At 34.5% G+C, this 27,047-nt stretch overlaps 1 protein-coding gene and 1 long non-coding RNA gene across 29 annotated transcripts; both read right to left on the bottom strand.

Moving 5' to 3' along the window:
- Positions 1–6,152: 6,152 nt before the first annotated feature.
- LOC147406211 (14-3-3-like protein D) lies at positions 6,153–17,590 on the bottom strand. Of its 25 annotated transcripts, XR_015176357.1 has the most exons (10): positions 17,263–17,589; positions 14,894–15,161; positions 13,626–13,713; positions 13,414–13,523; positions 13,061–13,209; positions 10,956–11,074; positions 7,175–10,749; positions 6,795–6,854; positions 6,424–6,657; positions 6,153–6,350 (listed from the first exon to the last, which is right to left on the bottom strand). XR_015176357.1 is itself a non-coding variant. In XM_086434184.1 (9 exons), exons 1-4 carry the CDS (start codon positions 17,296–17,298, stop codon positions 12,649–12,651), a joined length of 306 nt encoding a protein of 101 aa, XP_086290310.1. In that variant the 5' UTR covers positions 17,299–17,584; the 3' UTR covers positions 6,153–6,350; positions 6,424–6,657; positions 6,795–6,854; positions 7,175–10,749; positions 10,956–11,074; positions 12,545–12,648. The 25 variants fall into 25 exon arrangements, 18 of the variants coding, with proteins under 18 accessions (XP_086290310.1, XP_086290296.1, XP_086290303.1 ...); XR_015176360.1 differs by lacking the exon at positions 13,626–13,713 and having other exon boundaries at positions 17,263–17,590; XR_015176358.1 differs by lacking the exon at positions 14,894–15,161.
- Positions 17,591–20,402: 2,812 nt separating this feature from the next.
- LOC147406210 (uncharacterized) lies at positions 20,403–26,560 on the bottom strand. Of its 4 annotated transcripts, XR_015176356.1 has the most exons (8): positions 26,284–26,560; positions 23,239–23,322; positions 23,119–23,158; positions 22,912–22,983; positions 21,600–21,677; positions 21,062–21,191; positions 20,896–20,974; positions 20,403–20,726 (listed from the first exon to the last, which is right to left on the bottom strand). It is a non-coding gene; the product is annotated as an uncharacterized LOC147406210 (long non-coding RNA). The 4 variants fall into 4 exon arrangements; XR_015176354.1 differs by lacking the exon at positions 20,403–20,726 and having other exon boundaries at positions 20,733–20,974; positions 21,093–21,191; positions 26,284–26,558; XR_015176353.1 differs by lacking the exon at positions 20,403–20,726 and having other exon boundaries at positions 20,733–20,974; positions 26,284–26,557.
- Positions 26,561–27,047: the final 487 nt, after the last annotated feature.

Genomic DNA, 27,047 nt, shown 5'->3' with positions numbered 1-27,047 from the left:
AATTGATTCTTGAGGACAAAATCGTACATTCCTTATCTCATCATTTGTAAGGTCAATTCTAACAAGCAACCCGGGAACACCCACGATAAGTTCAAGTCATGACCTATAGGGTAGGTTTCTAAACTTTAGGTTTACTATGTGCAATGCAATTTATCTGGCCACCCTTGTCCAAGTACACTTATATACCTCTTGAGCGTACTCAATCAAACGGTACATGGTGACTTGGTTTGATATACCGTATAAGAGATAATCTAAGCTCCAACTGAAATCTCTAAAGTCAAAAACAGCCAGTTTAATCCCAAGTTGAGAGGTGACGCACAATGCTAAGTAAGGGCACTCTTAAGTCACTTCTCGTCTAGAATAGACGAGTCTATCCCTCTTGTACCATAGTACATTGGGGCAGGATCTCGCTTAAGCATTGATTTTAACCAAGAAGTGTAGTTGGTAAACTTAGATTAACTTTGATATACTATAAAGGTACGAGCCTAGGGTTGGCGATCGGGATATGTGATTTTACGCCTTACAATAGGATAAAGGCTCAGGTCGCTCCAACATAGGTGCATCGATATACCTTCTAGTGTCACCTGATCGAACGGTACTGATGACCCAGTTTTATATACCATAAAGCTACGTGACTAGAGTTGTGGTTTTCATGAATGACGTCACATATCCGAAAAAATCGGGCCACGTACTAGTGCCACTTTGGCTAGAAGGGACATGCAAACGTGCGATGCAACAAAATAAATGTGCAATGGTGTGTGCCAAATAGGGTGAGGTGTAATACCCCGGACTTTCAACTCATATCTCGAAAAAGTCAAAAGGTAATATTTTGAAGAAAATGCCTAAGAAGGAAATTAGAGTAAAACACTCGGATATTGTTCCGTTCATTTTTAATAAAAATCGAATCCACCATTGGATTTAAAGAGGTCAAAAATATACTTTAGCCTATAAGCAAATTCAAATTTGAGTTCGGATGAAAAATTTATACAATCCTCGAATTTCGCGTTAAGTGGGACCCAAAATAGTGAAATTTTGTTAGAACGAGAATCAGGAAAATTCGACTTCACCGTTAAGTCCGCGAAAAAAAATTATTCGAAATGAAATACTTACATATCATTTTTCGAGTTCGAATGGTTAGGATTCCGTCAAAAATAAAAATAAGTAGAAAATATCAAAAATGCCCCTAGCCCTTATTTAAAAGAAAGATAACTTTCTTTTATTTCATTTCTTCCTCTTTTATCTTAAGAACTCAACTCAGACATTTTTCTAAACCTAGGGTTTGAACCCATTCCCATCAAGATCTATCTTAATCAAGTCCGAGTTGAACCTCGACGAAGAAGGCAAAGTCGTCGACGTTGTCGAGCTTCACGTGTTCACCCCATTCAACCTCCATTTCCTTTTCGTTCTCTTGGGTTCTCACCAAAAATCAGCGAAGGGGTTTTGATTCTACCCACTTAGATACTCACTCATTTAGAAGGAGGGTCATCCATTGTTGTAAGTGGATGGAGAACACCTCCATCGAGGGTTTCACAACCAACCCGATTCGTTCGGCACTCAAGTTCAACCAAATTCAAAGTTCCAGGCCGCTAATCCTTAATTTCCAAGCTAGCTTATCGTGTCCAACAACCACTAGAGTAAGGGACTCTCGATTCTTATTAATAACCGTAGATTTCGAAAAATTGCATTTAGGGATGTTTCAAAACTTGTGTATGTTTTAAATTTATAGAATGTCGCTTAAATTACTTCAAATTCATGCTAGAAATCGTTATGATTTATGTGTTTTATCGTAGTTTGAATATTTAATTCGTGGGTGGGTTATTAGAATCGAAAACGAGTGAAAAAAAATTGAAGAAATGATTAAAAAAATGAAAAGAAAAAATCGAAGCTTTCAGCGTTTTGATAGTGCCACTGTGCACTATTCATGGTGCCACCGTGAAAATCAAAAGTTGCTCGAAAAACTTTTCTGGTATTTTTTTTGGATTCCTCGTGTTTTTAACATGCCAAAACGACTATTTATGGCCCTTGTAACTCCTTCAAACGAAGCGAAAAAAAATAAACAAAATTCCGTCACGATGGGAATGTTTCAAGTATACGCGTGATAGCTTTTGCATTACTTTGAATTATGTTATAAAATTACATGGCTCTTCTCATGTTGTCAAGGGCCTTCATTTACAAAATCTCATTTTCAATTTCGACAACTTTGAAAAATCGAGTTTCCGACACTTAGCCAAAGTTTCATAAGCTTTTCCAGTTTTAGCAGTTTGCCCTCGCATACCTATTGGGACCACATTTTAATAAAAATTGGATAGTTTTTCAATCGAATGATCAAAGTGTAATTGCAAACTTGAAAAAGAAATATTTAGTTCGAAAAGTCGAAAAGTAAAAATACAATAGAATGGGAAAGGGATGAATCCGTAAATTGTCAGAATCTCACCGAGGGGTGATGTCTGCATTTTACGTTATATGTTATGTGTATGTTGGTAAAGGATATCCAGGGATAAATGAAAGGGTTGCATATTTATTTAAATTTATGTTGGCGTAAAGGCTCCGAGTACTGTTATTTATTTTATGCCGGGTAGTCACAATTGCATGGTAGGAAACTGGATATCCATTCTCAACCATGTTCTATTAATTTCTCATTTGTTTTAAATAAAAATGATATATATATATATATATACGTAGCTATTTTGTGAGTTATTAAAAAGTCTGTGAATGCTTAAAGAGATAGTGTATCATGTCATTCGGAGTGGTGTATTATCTTGGATGCACAGTAGGGACCACCAAGCTCATACGTGGTATGGGACGCGTATGAGAGTGGAGTCACAATTGGAATCCGGGTCCATTCCCTTCTATCTTTACCAGTGAACGTGTATTGTAAAGATGGTCGCATACGAATGGAGTGTTTATTTTGGGAATCATATGCACGTCTGATAGGCATAGACGAAGATGATTAGTAATAATCTAGTAATAGTCAAACGTTCTAACACATCGAAAAGAGACCCATTATTTACGGTCACGTCAAACAACCAGTCTGAGCTAAATAAATGGTCTCGCAAGCGTGGTAAACAACGACCAGTCACAAAATCAAGAACTACGATTTTATTGAGGAATATCATGTCCCGATTGGAAACGATCCAGTCGTGAATCCCAACTCTCTAATTCTACTGCTCTACCATTATGTATTATGTACCTATTGCTTTATTTTGAGATATAAACTGAAAAGTATGTCTACTGTTCCAATGTTGTTATTTAGATTTGTATAAAATCAAAAATATATAATGAGTATTGATGATTAAGGTGATGTGAACTTTTAAACTGTTTAGCTGCTCATCCCTAGCTATATGTACCAGTTAATCATATTTTCTCTTGTAAAGATTTACATGTATTAAAATGTTCAGTATGCTTATTCGATCATGTTTAGGAGAGGTTATTAGTAGGAATTGGTTGCGGAGAGACTCCTCGTGCGAGATTCCTTGTTTTGTTTTCGTCACTAGATCTGTTTCTGATTTCCAAGTTGAGGTACCTAGATCTAAGTGTTTTCTGTGTTTTTTTCAAGGTTTTCTAGACTTTTTTGAAAGATTTCTCGGTATTTTTTTAGTAAAAGCTGGAATTTGGATGATAGGTAGGGAGTTAGGACTTCAAAATTAAGGTTTGAAGAAGGCTAAAGAGACTGTTGACCTACTTTTTCTATGGTTTATTTTGACCTACAAAATTAGGTTGTGGAGGCTCTATATTTATAGAATTTTTTGAGTAGAGTTGGTGTTGGATTAGGCTTTTTAGGATAAGGTTAATTAGGGTTTTGACTTAAGTCTTATTTGATTGACTAAGTTTCTTTAAATTAAGGTTTTAATTTTTAAGTACAATGAAAGAATATATTTTAGGTTTTTAGAGAACCCCCCTTAATTATATTTTAATTCTTTACGCCTCCAAATGAAGGGGTCTTTTAATAAATATCAAGGGGGCTCCACTTAAATAAGTGGGCAACCACCTAAATTTTTTCCTGAGAGCTTGATTAATTAATTTTCTTCATTCAAATTTTTAATTTAATTTTATTAAGGTTTCACTTTACATTAGTTAATGTTCTAATTATTAATTTCAAAATTAAAAATTTTTTAATTGAGAAATTACCATTTTACCCCTGAATAGATTTTTTTCATTTCAGGTCATTTTTCAAAGTTCTGAGATGTTTTGGATTCAATTTTTCGTAAGGAATTCGATGGGATTATCAGTTTGTGTCACTTATGAAATTTTTTGTATGAAATGATTGTGAACCTTATGAGGGGCATTTTCATAATTTTGTCAAATTTGATGAAAATTGGATGAATGGTTTATTTGATTTCAATTTGTTGTTTTATGTGTTTGAAAGGGTTTTCCTAAGCGTAATGTGGGCTCTAATGATGTTTTGATATTATGGGTATTTTGATAATTTGGTCATTTTTTAATGATTTTTATCGTAAAACTTCTTTTTATCTGAAAATGATGATTTATATGTTTTTGAGTCGTATTTTCCTAGCGTAGCATGGTTTTTAAAATTTTGTTTGCTTGAGATACCTCATCTGAATTTCTGAAACATATCTAGTAGTAGACAAAAAACATTGGAATATTCATCCATCATTGGGAACCATCGCATTCGGGTTGACGAATTGATTAATCAGGCATATGCAAAAATGAGGTGTCTACATTACCAAAAATTATAGGTGATTTTTTCAAATCTTTAACTCTTCGAGATGTGTTATAATAAATACAAATAATGATCAACTCTGGTCTTTTTCTTCAGTAAAGCTTCTAAGTTCTGTCCGTCTTCTCCAACGATATTTCTAAGTTTTTGGTTGTAATCGTCAGTCGCCTTAACCTGAAAGGACACTGGTGTGGTGTTGGGCCAGGAGCCTCTGACAATCAAGTCAATACTTGATACAAATTGCAAATAAAGAATAAGAAAATAAGAGCAATAGAATTCTCTATAACTTGTGCTTTGGGACTTGAGTAGGAAAAGTCTCCTTATTTATTGATTGAACTTATTAAAAGAGATAGTAAACTCAACTATAACCACTCACCCATGTTCTCTAGTATTTATGATTATAAAAACCCATGGTACTTTAATGATAATGAAAACCCACTCCTCATGGTTCTTTAACCTACATGAGGAGTGTTCTTAAATAAATAATTGTCTTAATGCGGTGGCTACTTAGTTTTTAAGTTGAATTAGTCAAGTTATGTAGATGTGATTCATTTGGGCACCATGTGTAATTTGTGCTACTTGGGTAGCTTGACATAAGGTTACCTCTTTAGTTACAATGTAGGTTTCTCCTTAGCCTAGGTGGCTGAAACATGTAGTATATAATATTGAGAAAATGGGTCGGCCTTGATGGCCGAACCTTTTAGTGTTTGTGGAGCTTGTCAAAGGTATGGGTTGGCCTTGGTGGTTGAACCACCTAGTTTGAGGGGATTCATTGACCAAGCCTCTTAATGGTTAAGGGGTTCATTGGTCGAACCTCTTAGGGTCAGATCACTACAAAATATGAAGTTTTTAAAGGTGATTTTTAACTGCCACCAAATTCATGAAAATCACCTCGAATATATAGAAGGGTAGTTTAGTCATATGCCTACTATAGTGGTGTCATCAATTACTTTTAGCAGCCAACTAACGGTGGTTACAAAACCACCTCTAATAATAACAATTTAAGGGTTGTTTTAAAACCGCCTCTAATTAATGTGAATTAAGAGTGGTTTTCTAGTATTAACGACTGCTTTTTCGAAGACGATTGTTATATTTTTAGAGGTGGTTAAAAACCACCCCTAATCTCAAAAAAAAATTTAAATAAATCTTATTCTAGGCAGTTCAAAACCACCCCTACTATTGTCAATTTTTTTTATTAAATTTTTTATTTCAAAATAAGACCTCCACGTATATAAAGAAAAAGAGCTGCTATTCGCACTCCAAATTTCACTTATTATGCTTCAATTTTTTTTAGAAATGCTATTGGCAACCCATATTTTACATAGTACACTTCAACTAATTATCACACCATAATTAGAATAAAACAGAGCATTCACATCACAAAACATTATCACACTCTGATCAAACAATTTCACTAAAAAGATTGAATCGTCGCTTAGAACAAAGAATAAATTCCAATGGCAAGAAATATCAATGTATAGAATTGTAGAAATTTTATTCTAAAGAACTTAAATCAGCAGTATAACCCTTAAAATTAAGGTAACTGATTAAGTAGTGAAATAAGAAAAAATATCATCTTCGTTTACCAAACATGTAGCAACTAAGATGCCTCTTTACATGATGGAGGTGCACACTTCCCCCTTATGGTTCAAGACCTCCTAAAATAACCATCCTGCATCACAAATGCTTTAGCAATCAAGATTTTTCTAAAACAAAAGATAGTAATTCGTTTTTTAGATTCTTACCCTTGGGGATTGAAGAATCACCAGTCCTTCATCTGCAGCTTTATCAAGAAATGTTTGGTTTTGTCCAAAAACATGTATTGGTTTGGATATGGCCAAGGAAGTTGTAGGGGCTGAACCATTTGAGTCGGGAGTCTCAACGATTGTTTTTGTACTAACTGGAAGAGAAATTGGTGGAGGGGAAGGTTCACTTTTCTGGGCCAAATCCCTCGTCACGTATAGTCGAAACCCATCAAGCTAGCCATATCAGGCGAAAGGGACATAAAAGAGTTAGAAGAACCACATTTTTTTAGTAGAAGATCTTCGTGTTTTTAAAAGAAAAATCAAAGCAACAATCGAACAAAATGACGACCTTAAAGTGAACATTTCCACACCTTCAATTCAAATTCTACAATCAAAGATGTATCACAGATCTCCGAGAGCAAAGATTGCACCTATAAACAAATTTGGATAGACAATACCACATGAAACTTATATGGTCCAACAAGAGCATAGCTCATAAATGATATGAGACTATGACATGACACCTTCAAGAAGTCTAAAACACAATTACATATTTTTCAATACCTTGCTTTTTATTCAAGTCAATATCGACCCGTATGTCCATCTCATTGATGTATAAATTGAATTATAAGAGTCTGATCAATTTAAACATACTAAAAGCTTCTTCTACCAATGCACAATGGAAAAAATTTACTAGTAAAAATGTTTGATATATTAACACAAATAACACTTATAAAGAAGTTGTACTCACCTCGAATGAATTTGGGATGAAGTTGGCTTGTCATCATAGTAGATTTCTTTTCTTCCAAAGCATCATCTACATAACTAGCTTCTGATTTTAAAGGAATATAATCAAACAATTTTGAGTTTTAGAATAGCATAAATTCATATAAAAACGTAATAAAATCCAAGACCCATTAAACAACATTTCTGTAGACCCAACCAAAATCAGAAATAAAACCGTACATCTTACACGAGTAGAAGTAGAGAATCAAGTTAACTCACCAACAGAAGAAGAGTAAGCTTATTTCCCTGAAGTTTCAATAGGAGACCCTTTTTTATGATTCGCAGTGAACCACACTACACGTGTGAACAATTGCTTTCCTCCTTACTTCACTATTTTTTTTATCAGTAAGTTGTTACTATGAAGCGCCCCACCCTATAATATTAAAATCAGAAGCTAACACCAAATAAAATTACAAGTTTATCCTTTGAAAGAATTAAAAACCAATCACGAGGAATATTAACTAGATAAAAAGAATGGAGACGTCCTCGCAAAGAGTCCCTTTTTTTTTAATAGTCTCATGGGTTCTCATTATCTTAGAAAAAAAATTACATCTTGGGTTCGATCAGAGATGATCTTATAAAACAAACTTGCACAAGTTAATTAAGAGTTGTGCTACACTGATGTCGTTGGATACTGCTTTCAACACTTTGCTGACGTGGTAGTGGTAGTACGCAAATAACCATAGATTTATTCCTCGAGATACAAGTAAAATATATACAATTCTCTATGCCCTGCCACATCAGCAAAATGTCGAACGCAAGATCCAACAAAGTCAGTTCAACATTTTTCGTTAATTAATGTGTTACAGTCAAATCAGGTTTGATTAAAAATGAGTTTCCAATGTTACTACACATTTGCGTAGCAACAATGGCATGTTAATGAGTCACTCTATTTGCACACAATCCATCACCACCAATTGAATAAAAAGTGTAACCATCACCAACATCATAAGTATGAACACTGAGATCAAGAGAATGTGGAACAACTCCACTAAACCATGCAAAAGAGAGGTTAAGATATCTCAATTCACGAAAGGATCGAAAGAACATTGGGATTTTGCAATTAGAAAAATTGTTCCAACTCAAATCCAAGTTATTTAAAATGTTTCAACTCTATCAATGAATGATTTACCTCTATCCCTGCTAAGCACGCACTGCTATAAGTTTCATCAGTGCCTATGTCTTCATTATAACGTTCTTTGTGAAATGGAAATGGGTTCCAAAGATCAAGCTTGACGACATGCCCGGTTCTATTATCGTAGTGTATTCCTTTCCAAGTGCAGCAATCCTTACCATGGGCAACAATTACAACAACTCAGGGTTTCTCAATCTTTTAAGTCCTAAAAACAGAAAGTTAAAAGAGTATTTATAAGCATAACAAGTGTCTCTTTCGAGGGTGGGACTTACTGCAAGAAAAATATGTATAGTGTTTAGAATTTATAGTCTTACTAGTATAGGAATCACCACCAACATAATGAGGATTTGAGAGGAACTCTGGGTGATCAATCAACTACTCTTAACACCACAAATCAAAATTTGTGAAGAAATATTTTTATGATGAGAATGGTTTTATTCTTCAATGGAAGTGATCTAAATTTTGATTGCTTGGGCATTTGGTAATTTGTTGATTCATTCTATCATGGTGGGACCTTGATGAGATTTAGGTCCCAAAAATGCCACATTTAATTTCATCCCCCAATAGTTATCTTCTTCCTTACCTTTCTAAGAAAATTGTAAACTTGTTTAGCTAATTTTGTATCTGTAGTATTGGAACCTTGAATTATGGTGCATACCAGTTTAATTTATTAGAAGAGAATCTTTTGTGATGCATAAACTCAAGGTTCAACAAAATGCTTATAGTTGGAAACATCTCTGCTAAACATGATCAATGGAAGCAACCATAAAACTGTATTATAGGCTTAGTTATGAACTTTGAATATCAAAAAGTGAACCACTAAAATTTGTGTCAAGCCATCCCCTAGCCCCTAGGCTTTCCCATTTTGAGTCCAACATTTCACAAATTATGTAGCTCCTAGAATGGGAAGCTTAGAAATTGTCCCACTTTAATATTAGCTTCATTTAGAAAATATCAATTTATCATAATGAGGTCTTATTGTTTACATAAACCTGGACATAGAAACTAAAATTGAGGAATCTAATATAATATTTTGATTGATCTTAATCAATATCACACCATCTTACTAGATATAATGAACTAAGCACTTACATGTGCAGAATTTCTGCCTCAATAGAATCCTAACTTCTACTTGGGAGACCTTATGCACTACAACAAAAATGGAAATTAGGAACGGTTTATACCAGTTCCTAAATGGCTATGAAACGGTTGAACGACCGTCTCTAATCAAGGCGTCGTTAATGAATTTAAACGGCTAGAAGCCGTTCTAGATGGCAGGATTTAGAACGGTTAGGAACCGTTCCAAAATCTCGGAATTTGGAGCAACTTACAACCGTTATAAATCTGAATGCACACCAAAAAAAAAAATACCTTAGACATCGATTAAAATCCGATGTCTATAAGACTGATGTCCTAAGTCTGAGACTTTAGACATCGGTTACAAACCGATATTTAAAATTGTCACAAACCGACATCTAAACGTAAAAAAAAAAAAAATAGATATACGCCAATATGGATGGGATTTGACAAAAAATGTGGATGCAATATTTTAGAGCATAGATAAAACTTACTAGGCCTATGGATCTCTGCAACCCTATTTGCACAAGCTCGACCAAAAACAACAAGGTCAAGCAAAGAATTTGCACCAAGACGATTGGTGCCGTGAACTGACGCACACGCTGCCTCCCTAGCAGCCATTAGTCCAGGAACAGTTGCATCAGATAAATATCACCTAATTAAGCTTCACCTTATGATACTCCCCCAGCATCAGCCATTAGTCTTCACCACATTGAGTGGAATCGTCAATGCAACAGTCAAAGCCCCAGCCGTGGCATGAACCACCAATCGCTCATTGCTCACATTCACCAAGTTAGAAAAATCTCAAGAAACAATAAAACAATAGAAATAGTGGAAGGACAGTTATCAAAGCAACAACATATTCGAAGCTCTTATTGCTTTACATGCATATGCTCCACGATAGAAGTCACAAGAAAAAGTGATAACAGTCATAAACAACTCTTAAACTGTGCATTCTTTCCTTACACACTACAATATATACTCATCAAAATCTAGGGTCCTATGTTGAAGGAAATGACCTTTCTTTCCTTAAGCTCAATCTGAGAGTAATAATTAATGAAAGGTTCAGACCTTACCATACAATGGATTGAGTACTTAAATCTTTCAGGTCAGAACTTGAAGAAATTAAAGCAGATGATCACCTACTACAACCATCCAATTTGTAAATATGTATCTAGAGGTTTGCTTTTAATTGTTAGGTTGATTTATATAGGCATTAGAAGAGACTGAAATGTTGGTTACCTGCTGGTTCCAATTGGTTTTCCAAATGACTATCAAGAGATCAAGGTCTGTAGAGCAGTTCCACAAAGTATGCCAGCCCAGATTCCCTACAACCATAGCACTACACATTAGTATAGAACTTGATATGCTCCAAAAACTTTCAATTGCTATATTATCCGAAAGCAAATGTGGCAATGAAAGTGAGATTTACCTCAACTCCCCAGTTCAATTTGTAGCCTAGAAAGAACCCAAAAGGGAGCCCAAAAACATTGTAACAAGCTAAGTTAATATAAGCCACCAGTGTGTAACATACCTGTTCAAGCGGTAATTAATGGCAGTCAAGTCTTTGGAAGGGCTTTGGTATGCATGAGTACTCTCTCCAACACATGCGTAGAAGCTTCGAGAGCTACTGTTTGAGATTAAAGCATCCATCTGCACACATATTTTAACAGTCATTACAGATACCAACCTAACAGAACAATGGAACCAAACTTAAAATGCAGTCATCTTTTATAGACCACACATATATTATTCAGAAAATTGGATAATTAGAAATCTGTGAAAACAAGGTCATGATCAAGCAACGGATGTGTATACGATTTGGGACTCCATTTATAAAAAAAAAAAAATTATGACCTTCAGTTTCATTCGGTGAACTACAATCTTGACCCACAAAAGTTCTTTTTTATTATATTCAGCTGAAAAGTCTGCAAAAGAATAAATCCTCTCGAACATTCTTTATTAAAACTACTATATTTTTCTATAGGTGAATAATTCCAACTTCTGTATCTCAAGAATAACTAATATCGGATAAGCATTCATATTGCAACAGAGTCAACCCTTGAGGATCTAAGAACTTGTATGTGCTTCAATTCTTTATTAGTTTTTCCTAGCCAAAGTGGAGAAATATCTCACTTCCCCTTCATTAAAGATGTTTCTTAGTTTTACTTAATACTTGCTAAAAAACGCTTCTTAATTTTGACTTTTGAATGAGTAATATAACTGCTCATAGGCAATGTCATTCCAAACTAACTTGCTCCACATGGAAATGTTCTCTAGATCTTTAGATTATCCTCCGTAAGATAGTAAGTATTTGTGTTCCCTTTTGTGGGGATAAAGTGTGCACATCCTACACTTGTCGTACATTGGTACCATTTAGTGCTAACATGCTTAGAATATGTAAAAAATAAAAATAAAAATCTGGTCGATATGTCGGTTAAAGAAAAGCACAGTTTGCTGACAAAGGATTCTTTTAATAAGACAGTAAACAGTCTCCCTCAGTTCTTGAGATAGTTTTAGCCTTTCAACCAAGCCATTGATTCTGACAGTACCCAACTTGACAATCTATGAAGTCAACAAGATGCAGAATTAAAAACTAAATAGGAAATAAAAGAGGTACCTATAGCTGCATAGATGGGGAACTAATAGTTGTGGGTCACATCATTGATGGGACCCACTGAGGAAATCTTCCACGCCAGAACTCGACCCATTCGAGTGTAACCATCCAAGCTATACAGTTTTCTTCTTGATTATTCGCCATATATTTCCAAGTCATATTCTTTGATGTATGAGAAAAATTTAACAACAATGCCTTTTTTATTTTTCATGCTAAAGTTCCTAACATGCTTATTTCTATTTTTTAAGCATTCAGAGATCGAGCCCCCACTACAGTTACGTCATTTCCAGACACCATGGAATAGTTGAAATGAACTTACCCACGAAGTCCCAAGTATCAAAGTTAATATTGCTTCGGTTTTCAGTTTTGGACATCACTTTAAAGAAAAATAATCAAATTATGTTTCATCAAATTCAACTCTAAAAAATAACTGGTTTATAAATTTCCCAATCCTAATCAAACTGACATCAGAATCCTAATATATTTCAGCTTTTACCAAAGCTTACCTAATAACAGGCATAGAGGCAGGTGCTTTGCACATGAACAAAACTCGAAATATTTTTGGTCTACTCACTCTTTTTGGAACCTTCAACCTATTTGGTCTTCTACCTCAATCTGAACCTGAGCCAGATTCAGAGAATCATTGGAGCAACAATTGGATATAATTTCATAGGCAATAGTAAACATTCTATTTTCAGTCTCCACAATTATAATGAATCTGCCATCTTAATTACTGGTATATGTATATGATATTCTAATCACTCAGATGTGGTGAAAAAGATCTTAGAGATATTCACACTCTATAAGTAGTAAAACCAACCATTATAAACATCGTACAAGTCAATTTTATTCTTCAAAGCATAAGAAAAGCTCATAAACAAAATTAAGGTCGCAAAAGAAGAAAAAGAAGCTCATGTGAGATGACTTGAAATGAGAAAAAAATTGTAACTTATTGATCAAAAAAGACGATGTAAGATGGTTGCCAAAAAAATGAAGAACAAAGAAGACTTGTTCTTCTTTACCTCCCTCATCGGGCAAATCTGAAGTCCAAAGTGTGAGATTGTCCCTAAGAAGCTGCATTATAATGGTGCTGTCCTTATAAGATTCTTCGTTGAGGGCATCGAGTTCTGCAATAGCCTCATCAAATGCTTGTTTGGCAAGGTGGCATGCCCTGCATTGTAAGAAACCTTGAAGTGATAAGATGATCTAACAGGTAATCAATATTGATTAAAAGTAAGAAATTTAATAGAGTTCAATTATTATTATTATTATTTTAAATTTGAATTAAAAAATAGAAATGAAGGCAAAAGCAAAAGTTTTAAAAATAGAAATCCAAATTAAATATACAAAGGAAAACCTAGAGAAGCTTGCAAACCTTTTGGGTGAGTTCAATATCTCATAGTAAAAAACAGAGAAGTTGAGGGCTAAACCAAGTCTGATTGGGTGAGTTGGTGGGAGATCTGCTGAAGCAGTGCTAGTGGCAGCCTACATCACCACAAACAATTCCGTAACCACTCTCATTTCCACTTGTAAAGTTTGAAAAATTACAAAGAACGTAAATAAAATAAATATATATATAAAAGAGACCTCATAGGCCTTGAGTGACTGATCTGCCACTTCTTTACGTTCATTCCCTGGTTTATATTCGGCCAAATATCAAAAATAGTTCCCCTTCCTAGACAAGAGAACCAAGATTGAAATTAGCCTGAAAAATACTTGTTATGATAGAAAATCAAAACCAGGGCAATTTTCATATATCAGGTTTTGGATTTATATATTTGTCGGTGTTATAGGAGAGAAATCGAAATGGGAAACTCGGGTTCGCGGTAGGGGAGATCTGAAAGAGCCAAAGAGGTATCATTTGGATACACGTGTATCTAATGATAATACAAGCTTATAACAAATCCAACATTTATAGCATTGAAATGTTGTTCACATTCTGAAACAAATTGAAATTAAGTCAAGGTACTCCAAACAAATATGAGGAAGTAAATGATTGAATTTACAAGTCATACTAACAGGGCATCTAACTTATAAACAAATGTTAGAATAAAAAATATAAGTACATAGCAAAGGAATATCTATAGATGGAAGGGTTTAATGACCAAAGACAAAAAGACTAGGACTAGAAGTTAGCTACTCCCACAACAGTAAGACTAGGACTAGAAGTTACTCACTAACTCACAAATTACTTATGCTAGGCCTACCAAATTAAAGAAAAGAGGGAAAACTCTTAAGAGTTGCTCCCACAACAATAAGACTAAGACTAGAAGTTAGCTACTCCCACAACAGTAAGACTAAGACTAGAAGTTACTCACTCAATGCAGATTTGTAAAGTAGGCTCATCCACATAAAACCTTAATTGGGATGCTTCATCTTCTGTAGTGATATAAGTCGCATACTTAGATCAAGCATAATGAATTTTAATATAAACTAAAGCTAATATTCAAACACTAGTGAGAAATTATCATCATTGTTGATAAAAAAAAAGAGGATAACTATAACAATCCTCATCCCCATATTGCTACTTCGGACAAAAGGCATCGAAAGTTGGCTACTTTTTAGGATAAAAATTATATTCTATTCTACACAATAACGAAATTCAAATATATTTGGATAATAATGATAATGATTACCAATGAAGCCTTAAATGGCCTAAAAAAATCCAACAGAATTTTATTGTTGAAGGGTCATAGAAACATGTAATTTCAATGTAGAAATGGTAACACAGTCCTTAAATGATTGTCTGACTTGGCAAATACAATACTAACTATTGACAATCTTACATGTCACTGTATGATTCAATTAATTTTTGTTTCATATTCAAATCATTTTGGGAGTCAAGTCAATCATACCTTAATCCACAGAAACGGAAGGACTCCACAGCACTTACTATCTTTTGCAGCTTGTTGGGACCTTTGGAAGGAAAGGAATTCTTAAGCATTGGATGGGAAGGAACATTCTTCAAGAACTTCTATATTAGTATTTTGAGTATTTTGTTCTTTTGGGGAGTTGTTCGAGGGGTTCAATAGGTGTCTTCTTTTTCTAAGTAGAGAAGTATATGGTTTCCTATAGTTCGCAACGGGTGCAGAAGTGTCAATCAATTAGGTAATGAACGTATTTCTGCAGAAAAACCAGGAAATCAGGCCCTTGTCATATATAAGAAGAGTAAGTATATTCTTGACCAGACACATTGAGTGGTTTGTGCCCATGTGTTAAGCTGTTGATTGTAAATTTTGATCACTCATAAAGGAATTAGAATGAAACAAATGACTGCACAGAACATAAACACATCTCAAGACATCATCTTTAATCTTAGTATTTTGAATCATCTCAGCAACCACCGAGACCAAGATGACTCTGACAGCATGTAGACTAATATTAGAAGCTAAAATCACAAAATCTCATTTTATATAGCTCACAAATATTTAAATTCTGAAAAATCAATTACATATATAACCGTTCTATACTGGTCGACTTGGTCGAGTTTTTCAAATTCTTGGACAAGATGACTAGTGTTTTGGACCAGTCATTAGGATGGCTGATTCATAGTAGAAATCTCGCTTGGATGCCTCAAAATTTAGAGATCACTCGTCTAAGCTGTCTCCAAAATGTTGGATCATGGATTATGATCTATACAAAGTCCTCTATAGAATTGTACCAACCACACATAAAAAAATTCTTCAAAAATTAAAATAAAATTCAGATCGAAGGAGAATCTGAATTAAAATAAATATACCTGACTTTAAAATTAAATTAAAATTAATTAAATTAAAATTCAGATCAAATAATAGAATTACATACCTTTCAATTTGAATAATTCCAAATGTTGTTAAAGAGAGATCGAAAGAGATGTTTCAGATTTTTGGGGAGTTCTTCTCCCATTGATAGAGAGAGAGAGAGAGAGAGAGAAGTTTCAGATTTTTGGGGTTTTCGAGTTCTCCGACTGAGAGAGAGAGAGAGAGAGAGAGAGAGAGAGATATGAAGCCAACGAATTAAAGAGGGAAGAGATTGAGAGGTCGTTCGAGGGAGCGACTGAGAGAGAGAGATGAGATCTGAGAGAGCGACTGGGAGATCGAGTGATGAGATCGAGAGAGAGAGAGAGAGCTCGATCGAGGGAGCTACTGAGAGAGAGAGAGAGATGAGATCGAGAGAGAGAGAGAGCTCGATCGAGGGAGCGGCTGAGTGAGAGAGAGAGAGAGAGAATGAGACTGTTAGAGATGTTCATTCCAATACGGTGATTGGGGCGTTTAAACTACGAATAAAACGGTTTTATAAAGTAAAACGGTTTAATACCGTTTTTTAAAAAAAACGGCTTAATACCGTTTTAGACGTCTGTTCCTATTTGGCAATTTTTTTGTAGTGATGGCTCTTATTATTACTTTTTTTTTTTTTTTGCTAAGAAAAAAAGATTTTATAAAAATAAGAAAAGTTTATGGTTTTATATAGGAGGCATACCACTAGATTACAAATTTGCCAACCAACATAAAACCCAACAAATTGCCAACATAGGTCTTCTTACATCAATGGATAATTAAACCAGTCATCAAACATTTTTTTTGCTAAGTAAGCCAATGAATTAAATAATTATAAAGAAGAATTACAAATAGAGTTAAACATTATGAGTCTTAATAATTTCATATTTCTTTCTGCATTCAAATACATGTGTACAGAGACGGTAATGCTCCAGCCCATCTACTCACTAAACATGCATGGGTTGGCCAGGTTTCTTGTTAATTATTAAGAAATCTTTTAGATTTGCCACATGTTATTTATAAAACTAAGATTGGAGATGAAATGGGTCTCACTAATTTTAGATTTATGAAGTTATGACACTACTGGTATGGCCCTATGATCCTTGTACATCAATTCATTGCTTGAATTTGAAAATAATATTAAGAAAAACGACACAACTGCCTAATGGTATTACAACGTTGATATTGTGGTCTTAAAAGCCCTGCTCAAAAAAACATCTGGGTTCAACTAGACAATTCTTGTAATGGTTGAAACCTTTGGAGATTAGGGCTGAACTATATTCCTAAAGAGGAACATCAACTAACTTCGACCATAAAGAAAACCATGAAACATAAAAACATCGATGAGGAATTTCCTTCATATATTAGCTAAGATATGAAAATTCATCATGATTCCTCAAAATAAAGAGAAATTACAGAAGAACTAATCATTACGAAGAAAAGGATTAGAGAAAGGGAGATAAACATACCTCTTTAAGAATGCCAACTAAGCTCTTGCTTGCCATCAAAATTGTAGAGAGAGAGAGAGAGAGAGAGTTTAGAGTACAAGGGTTTATATGCAAAAGGGACGAGGATGAGGGTATGATCGAGAAGAGAGGAGAAAGATGCTCAGATTTTAAGGACTTTTAGACAGAGAAAGAGATAACCAAAGGAGAAGATGAAAGAGTGAGAAAGTTCCAAAAATTTTGGTAAAGTACCCACGGGAATTGTCATGCCAAAAGAATTGGCCAAAAATTGATATTGATTGAGCGGCATTTCCCCAAAAGAGCGTTGTTGTTGATATGGAATTAGAAGCGTTTTTTAAAATCACCATTTTTTTTTTTTTTTTTCATAGTAGTGAATGCGTATTTTGCCGAACCATGTAGAGTGAAAGGGCACGTGGGCTGAACCTTCTAGTGTGAAAGGACATGTTTAGCTGAACCTTGTAGTGGGAAGGGGCCCATTGGTCGAACCATTTATCATGTGACATGTTAAGAGGAGGGGGGCGACCTAGTTAGCCGATTAAGAAGAGGGGTCGATCAAGCGGGCCGAACCTCCTAGTTGGTGCATGATGAAAGGCCGACCAATAAAAGCGCCTCGACACTTTTTACTATAAAATAAAAAGTATCTTGCAAATTAAGGGATTTTGATAATGGGGGCAGTCGTTACCTAATTTAAGTCTAGGAATCATAAAATGACTCCAAATGGATCTAGAGTGATCCATGGGTAAAATATATGGACGAGGGGGTCGAGTTACGGGTTTTAGAAGGTGTTACGCCCGATTGAGATGATCAGTCTCCACTACGATCTAAGAAAATCATAAAGTCAAAAGAAGAAGACTAGGGTCAAGCCAAGATCCAATGATCATCATTATTTGCCCAATTATCCAAAGATCATCCTTATTTTGCTAATCAATCACAATCTTAAATTCTCAAGAATAAAAATCTTTTTGTCCAAGTTTCGAATTTAAGGAATCTCAAACAAAAACCACGTGGTATGCATCAATAAATTGATTGGCAAATTTATTCCAAAAATCGATGGGTCAATCGAATGGCCGTTTTTAATAAAATGAAATTCAATCTTAAATGCCATGTGTGCAAAAATCGACGAGTCAACTTGCTTAATAAAACTCAATCTTTTAAACATTCATTTCCCCCAAAATTAATGAGTTGATTCGGCCAATTTCATGAAAACTTCTCAAATTAAATCGATTAAAAGGTACCCCAAAAATATGTGACTTGGCTTGTTAACCTTAATGAAATAAATTTAATTTGTCCGATCTCTAAAGCACAAAATCAATGAGTTGACATACTGATTTTAATAAATTAAAAATGATCCAATCGGTCTATTAAGTACAAAAATTGGCGGGTCAACTCATAATTAATTTGTTTTGAAAACTTTTTTTTTTTTTCTAATTTTTGCTTAATGCATCCTCAAAGAGTGAGTTGATTCATGGGTGCCCCTCTTGAAGAAATTTAATTCTGCATGGTGCACACACCCAATCATAGGTCATATCAAACCTCAATCCTAAAAAAACTGGGTTAATATCTCCAATGATTAGAAAAGTTATAATTCATACAACCATCACAATAACTACCCATGATATTTGAGAGCTCGGTTATGTATGGTGTCCCGATTAATGAAACATAACCACCTCAACCTTAACCTCTCTTCAACCTACGATCAACCAATCTCTTCTTTAAATCAACTTGTGATTGTGTGAGTTCCAACATTAATACGACGAATGTATCTGATTTATTACACTGAATCATGTCTCAAACAACATTAAAGAAGAGATTGGTCGAGCACCTGCTCAAGATCCACATGAAATCACAATCAAAAGGGTCCAATAATCTGCACATGTTAAGGAAAACTTTGGCAATTGCATTCCTCATTGCTAAATCCTGGTATGTGATTTTTGAAATTGAGTGTTTTCCTCTTATAGCTTTAAGCCAAATCTCGAATAATCATACAAAAGTTGTCTTTGTCTCATTTTCTAGAAGAGCGCATCCAAATTGAATAGACTAAAAATGATAATTTACTACAATAAATGGGATGAACGATATCTTCTACTTATTTATCCTATAAGTTGTGTCAACTATCACCACATCACCGAAATATTCATATAATAATCTTGACCTCGCATCCACCCAAAAAAAATTAATTGCTCTCTTATCTTCATCGCATTGTATCCCATAGAAAATTTGCGGATTTTCATTTTGTTTTTCAATTAAGTACTTGAATAGACATTGTGCATTGCCTCTTTTCAAATCCTATCGCTTAACATTTCGAAAGTGGTTGTAATAGTCTTTACCATCAAAACCGATCATATCTCTACGAAGAATTGATGAAACTTTATTAATTTGAAGGTTTTGATTACAGAATATTTTTATTAGATCCTTAGCTATGCTCAACATATTTCGATTCGACTTCATTTTCATTCTCCTCGATGGAGTGACAACCTTGTGATTATGATCATTGTTAAAAAGCGATACTTTCCATTTTATTGCATATTGGTCAAATACAATGCGCATGTATGCTTCACATCCACATTTAAACATAGAACAACTTTTTACAACTCTCTTCTTCCCTCTTTCATTCTCATTTTTCATCGTATCTTCTTTTGTCTTCGATGTATGTTTGCCTTCATATATGCAAACATATGTTATCTTAGTCACTACATTTAAACCTTGTATTATCCTTGAACTACTTCCACTACGTCATATTGCGGGATAAACGACTGTCTTGAACAGTCGTTTTTGACAAAAACGACTGCCGCTACAGTCGTTTAAAAAGGAGTCACGATTAGAAAGCGACTGCCAAAAAAAGTCGGGAAAAACGACAGCTTTGATCCGTCAAAAAGGCCGTCGAAAAAAACGATGGCTTTGGGCAGTCGTTTTTATGAATTTATAATTTAAAAAAAAATAATTTTTTGTTTGGTTCGCAGAAAACTGATAGCGTACTTCCGGCTGCAGTATTGCATTAAAATGCTACAGAACTTTAAAACGTTAACTGATGATTAAGTCAATAATGAAACTGAAACTAAATCTAATTGATGTACCCATCATTTCCGATACGGATAGCACACAACAAAAAAAGAAACCTTCGTCCTAGAAATAGATAGAAGAACAGATACATTGATACACATCAACCTCTACTATACTCATACCATAGACTCTACCAAACCTCCTTCAGCCTTTATTTCCACGACAACCTTAATGGTGGTGCTTATGTTAATAGTCTGTGGAGCCAACCTTGTTGCTGGTAGCGAGTTTACGGATTGGTTAGCGAGTTTACTGGGCTGTGACCCACTAGAATTGTGGGTGTAACGCCATTAGACTTAACAGAGGATTACAATTCGTGTACACCGGGCAGCCCACAAGGTTTTACAATCAGCCTGATTGCAAGGGTGCAGCTGCAGCTGCAGCATCCCAACCATCACCTGACAAAGGAACTATAGTGCACACGAGAGAGGAAACAAAACAATAAATAAAAAAAGTATCTTGTATGTGTAATCCATGTGAAATATAACTTCGATCACAAACGGGAATTAGATCTCTTTAACAATAATAAGGGGTGAACACATATTAACACGAAACACCAATCACCGCCATCCCACATGCCTTGGTTGACGATTCAACGCTATCAATAGGTACAATTTTACGATCGAAAATCTGTCACTCCATAGAAAAATAAATCCACCTGCACATAGAAAAAGTAAACTTGAAACATCACAATTGAAAAAATTGGATTGATCAACTAAGTGGACAAACAGAACCATCTACTAACAACAATACGAGTGGGTTTGATTTGAGCTTGCCAATATGGTCCAACTTGTTTGACAGAATATCCCTTATGCGATCTGGGTCCATTATGTTTATCCTAGGAGTTGTTCCATACCAAATAACAGACATTTTACCTGTATTCAATAACAAATTCAATTCTTATATGTTGATTAAATGTAAAGAATCAAAGATCTTCTACTTCAGTTGTTGAAAGATTGATTCTGATATAATATATGGTTGGCCAAGTTGCTTTTCTCAACCAAAACAAACCTTACCTTAAAACATCTCCAAGTAAGTTTTCTTAAAGGTATGTAAAATGACTAAACCGTGAATAATTTGTAGGTAAAAAATTCGTGTATAATTAGTGAATAATGTGGAGAATTGCTAACTATGGTGAATCCATACAGTAGACCACTCTTATTTTCATTATGTTTTTTTTTACTTGTATTGAATCAGGTCCAAATGACAACCACAGTATTGCCAAATGAAGGGGAGAAATAACATGAAGTAGAAGACAATCTTCAAGTCGTTAAGTAAAATACCTTCCGCCCATGAGTTAATCGCAGACGTGGTTAATCTTTAAGAATGTCATGGACACAATGTGCTACGGTAGTCCAATTCTGATAGGTACACCATGAAACACAAAAATAAATAAGTTCAACTTAAAAGCTACACATAAGCTGCAATGCAGGATTCAATATGAACAGTCTAATTCAGTTGTAGAGATCAAAGCAGCCATTTTACCTTTCCAGATATTGTCACCTTCAAAACTAAAATTGAAAAACTATATAAAAATACAAACGATTAGACACATCTATCAAACTATTCTTTAAGTAAAGTAAAAGATGAAAAAACTATTCCAGATATTGTCACCTTCCAAACTAAAATTGGCTACTAGCTAAACATTTAAAAAAATAAAAAAATAAAAAATAAAAAACTTATAATAAATTGGTTAATTCCCATAAGCATCATAGAAAAAGTAAAACCTATAAAGAGATGAGGTATATCTCAATATTTCTATGGGGTGGGGTAATCGACCACAACAAATACTTATTAGAATCACTGAATCATGTGAGTCAGTAGGTCCACTTTAACACAAAAGAGAGCAGTATTTCATATATGGTTTAATCACATCATACTTTAACACAAAAGAGAGCAGTATATGGAAATAATTGACTTTCATATATGGTTTAACCACATCAAGGTATCTTGACAATAAATTTACGTCAATGAATGAATCTCGCGTACAATGGATAACAGAAGTATTACTTAAGAAAATGTACCAAAACAGGTGAGTTTGCATTTGTAAAAAATTAGTCCAACTACAATTCCAATGTAGCCTCACACACAAACAGTCTAATTCAGACATTTGAAAGGTGACAATATATGCCCCCTTCTCAATACTAAATTTTAAATTTACATGACATTTTGGAAGACAACGGCAAAAGTATCCCTGTAGATTCACCCCCAGAACTCAAATTGCTTTTCTTTTAGTGGGAGAATATGTCGAATCCAGGCCCTACATCTCTGAAAAAAAATGTCTGTTTTTCTTTTTGGAATCAATTTTGATAGGATGGATCCCTAAGAAAAAACAAATGAATTAATTATGGATCTTTCTCACAGATGATAGATATGACAGATGACAAATGGCAGGTATCTATTAAATCATGACTGCCACGTGTAGAGATGCTTAGTTGGCTAAATGTAACTGAGCTAACTTTTTGTTTTACTTTCTACTTTCTACTTTCTACTTTCAATATGAATGGCCCGCTCCTTTCAAGAGAAGAAAGAAAATCTTGATGAGTAGTAGTACTATGATAGTGTAGTTAAGGTGGTCCCACAGAAGAAAATTACAGTGTTTTGTGTTCATGTTTTTGCAGCGAAGCTTGCAGAAAGTTCACTTCTTTCAGTCAGAGATGACCCAACCTGATACAGACACACCAAGCATTTTACTCAACTAATTAGATAAACATCCGGTAACAGTTGGCAAACCTCGTTGGGGAAGAAGAATGAACAAAAGATAAAAGTAAAAATAAACAGAAATAATTATAATGAAATCACCTGCAAGCTTCCTGTGTATTAAACAATGGAGACGTGGCACCTGAAAATAAAAGGGTTATTTTAAGTTCCAATGAAATCACAAGTTTCATTATTATGTAGCTGACATATGAAATCACAGACCTTTTTGGGATGCAAATGGGACAATGTATCTTCACAAAGGTCGTTGGAGCAATCATCAGGAATACCTTGATGGAACTTTAGATTCTAACCCAAATAGAAGGTCCGAGAGATATGTTAGTTACATAAGCAAAAGATCTTTTTGTTCTGTTTATATATTTATATAACCTTAGATGAACACAACCAATAGCTAACAACATACGAACATAACTTCAACAATAAAAAACTAGAAAATTGTAATAACAATAAAAACAAATACCTTTGAAAGAGGGGAAAGGGAGAAGCGATCGTTCAAAAAAAAAATCATATCTCAAAATCAGGCACCACATTCATCTTCAGAAGGATCTCTTTATTACTTGGTGATTCTTGCATTTGAGCTTATTCGCAAGAGAATCCTCCAACAGTCATCCGGACTTGGGACCATCATTTTTCCTCCTCCTTTATCCGGGCTTGGGACTGGCAATGTAAAACATATAATTTTACATTGCCGGAGTTAAAAAGGGATTAATTAACAATAACAAAAATAGTTATAAAAGAAATCATAAAACATACGTAGGTAAAAAGTCTATGTAGTAAAATTAAATGTACCAAAAACTAAATGTATCGAGATGACATTGGATTTACACCTAACTCTTAACCTGATATTGGATCTTTCTGCATCTGCATTTGCATCATCACAACATTTAAGTATAGCTTCTTAGTAAGGAATAATGCAACTGCATAGTAATATAGGAAGTAATGAACTAAATGAATCCGAGTTTGATGCAAGCAAGTAATACAACTATAGGAAGCATGCTTTAAACGATGCGTCACTTGAAATACAAGTTTCACTTGAAATGGAGTGAATCATTCCACGAGCTCATAATTTGCTGAAGATCATGAATGAGATCCTTGAAGGCAAGCAAGGCGAGTCGATCAGTTTCATTCCCTAAGGTGCTAGATTTGGCCAACCCTATTGGTAAACCAATGCACAAGAAAATGAGGGAAGGTAGAAGAAAGAAATGAAGTACACTCATCATGGCCAACAATGTAATTAAGCTCTCCAGTGAGTGGTTTGTGTGGTTTTCTTTGTGAGTGAACTATATATAGACAGAGTGTCAGAATCATAAGCGGATCATCTACAATAACTTTTCCTGTAGAGCCACTGCAACACTTATGGACGGTTATCAAAATGCCACGTAAGCACATAGAAAACTTACACTGCTGACATTTGTTGAAAATTGGAGATTTAGTGACCGTCCATTTTCAACGGGTTGGATCATGTTAAAAAACAGTTTTTTTCAAATTCATTTTGAAAATCAGATCTAAACCATTGATACAATTGGGCTCTAGTGTTTTGTGTCCCCATGATATTACAATCTCTTAACTGTAGACATAGTGCTACAGGGGGCATTACAGGAAAAGTTGCTGCAGAGCATCCACTTCCCTCCACGTTGTGATTAATTTTTGATATACTATTCCAATATATTCAAATTGGTACAACTCTCTTGACCTCAGTCTTCTCATATAGACTAATAGAAAATGATTTCCGAATCCATTAATTTTTTTTTTCAAAACTAGTCTTAATGGTGATGGAAGTGATGATGATGATAACAACTATGTTGATGATTATGGCATTGAGATCATTTTGATGAGAGCATTTAGGTCATTCTTCGTTAGTCTTCAAGAGAATATGAAGGTCAAGGAGGGCATACCATCAATTTAAATCATAGAACGATGCATCTGAAATATTAACAAAAGTGAAAAGCATAACATTAATTTCAAGATTTATGGGGTTTCATGTCATTTAAAGACACTGGTTTCACCAAAATTTTGAAGCGGACAGGCCCCTTCAAATTTTACTCCTCAAAATTGTGGATTTTGTATTCTGTGTCTATAAGGCGATACGAAAGGTCAAGGAGGACACTTTCAAACATTCACCACATAAAGGATACACTTAGGGAAATTGAGGATCATAACAATTCCAAAAAACAACGTAAAACTAAAGCAAGCATGACTTAAAACTATTTCCACAAATAACTCAATGATTTTCAGTAGATATAAATGTTAAAAAGAAAATGAAAAGTAGAATGATTAAGAATCAATAATGTGCCAAATTTTTTTCTCTTAACATAGGATTACAAAATTAAAAAGGAAAAAGCATTGATCACTGTTAAATCAGTTTGCATTGCATGATTTTCAATACAGTCCTATAATAATGAATTTTGAGACTGCAAGAAGTCCCATGAAGATCTTCCATAGGCAAGTATCTTTTTCATGAGATTGAAATCCTACAAATTTCCAACCTAGAGCGTAAAGAAGTTGAATACATGTAGTAGAATATCATATATCTACTGTTATAGTACATATCCATCCAACCTAAATTGTTCCAAAAATTATATAAATAACAAACGAAATGTAGTTAAACAAAAATCCTAAAATAATCGAATTTTTATATAACGGATCTCTGATCTAGTTTAACACAAAGAGAACTCCTAAGAACTCCAGATTAAGACAGTTTAGAAATGGTCAGAACCTATTATAATCTACTCATAAAAGATAAAAAAATATATTATCATGATCATCTAACCTGAAGAGAACTTTTATCATCCAAGAAAAACAGGGAAGAAATATAAATAGATCAAAGATGACGAAATTGATACTCAAAACCATAACTAATAGAGCTAGATTTATCAGATCTGAGAAAACAACAACATTTACCGTAGACAATGATGGCTAACCTAATAAAAAATCAACGATTTCTTCAGGATCCATCCATGGTGTTAGGGTTTGTGGTCTCTCTTTCTCAGACATGGTAAAGAGAGTGATAAATCTCTCTTAGAACAATTTTCTGAACTTAAGAGGCCTTTTGGGTCTGAGTCTCAAGAAATTAGGAAAAAATAATAAACCCTCACTTCAATTCGAAGATTAGGAGAAAAAGGCGAGGACGACCACTAAATCCATAAATTAAGGAAAAAACTCTGATTACAGAGAAGAATTTTAAACAAAAACTAAGTGGAAGGCAAAAAAATGTATAAAACTCTAGTAGATCTTTGAGGAGAAACTTACCTAGAGTGGCGATCTTTAAGGAAAACCCTCGATCTTGGATGCTGCGGAGAAAAGTGCGTGCGACAGACAGATACAAGGACAAAGAGATCGCGAGAATTTGAGAGAGAGTGCGAGAGAGCGAGAGCAAAAGAGAGAGAGACAGAGATGAGAAGAACGACAGATTCGAGAGAGCTCGAGAAGACAGACAGAGTCGAGAGAGGAGAGTGAATGAGAGAAGAAAGAAGAAGCTCAACAGAGGCGGATATCGAGCTTCTGTCCAGCAGATATTTTTTTTAGAATGGCTATTGGCACCCCAAGTTTTACTTATTACCATTAATGGGTTAAAACGACGATTAACCGACTGTCCAAAACTGTCGCAATTAACGACAGCCTTCAGCAGTCGTTTTTAGCGCAATTGTAGTGTCGCAAAACCCGCAACATGACGTAGTGTTCGTACACAAATGCAAAATCCTTCTTGATGTCTGTATTTTTCATAGTATTTTTTTGCTCCCTCAATTGAATAAAAAATTATCCCAACATATGGTACACTTAACTTTCGAACATCTTTGTTAGGACTAAGGCAATCAACACGTTCCCCACTATCTACTTTGATGATCGAAGATGATTCCACATTTTTATTCATAGGTACACTCCCATACTTCTCAACATCAATCCCACACTTCTCAACATCAATCATATTCATATTCATGAACAATTATCTAAAATAAATTAACAAATGAATTCCTAACACCAAATTCAAGAGTAAATTTTGAAATTTTTTAGCC

Source organism: Akebia trifoliata, chromosome 3 (genome assembly GCF_017979445.1).
Source record: "Akebia trifoliata isolate Shusen 1 chromosome 3, ASM1797944v1, whole genome shotgun sequence".
Taxonomy (NCBI): Eukaryota; Viridiplantae; Streptophyta; class Magnoliopsida; order Ranunculales; family Lardizabalaceae; genus Akebia; species Akebia trifoliata.
The sequence above is the reverse complement of the archived record's forward strand: the minus strand, read 5'-3'. Positions and strand labels throughout refer to the sequence as shown.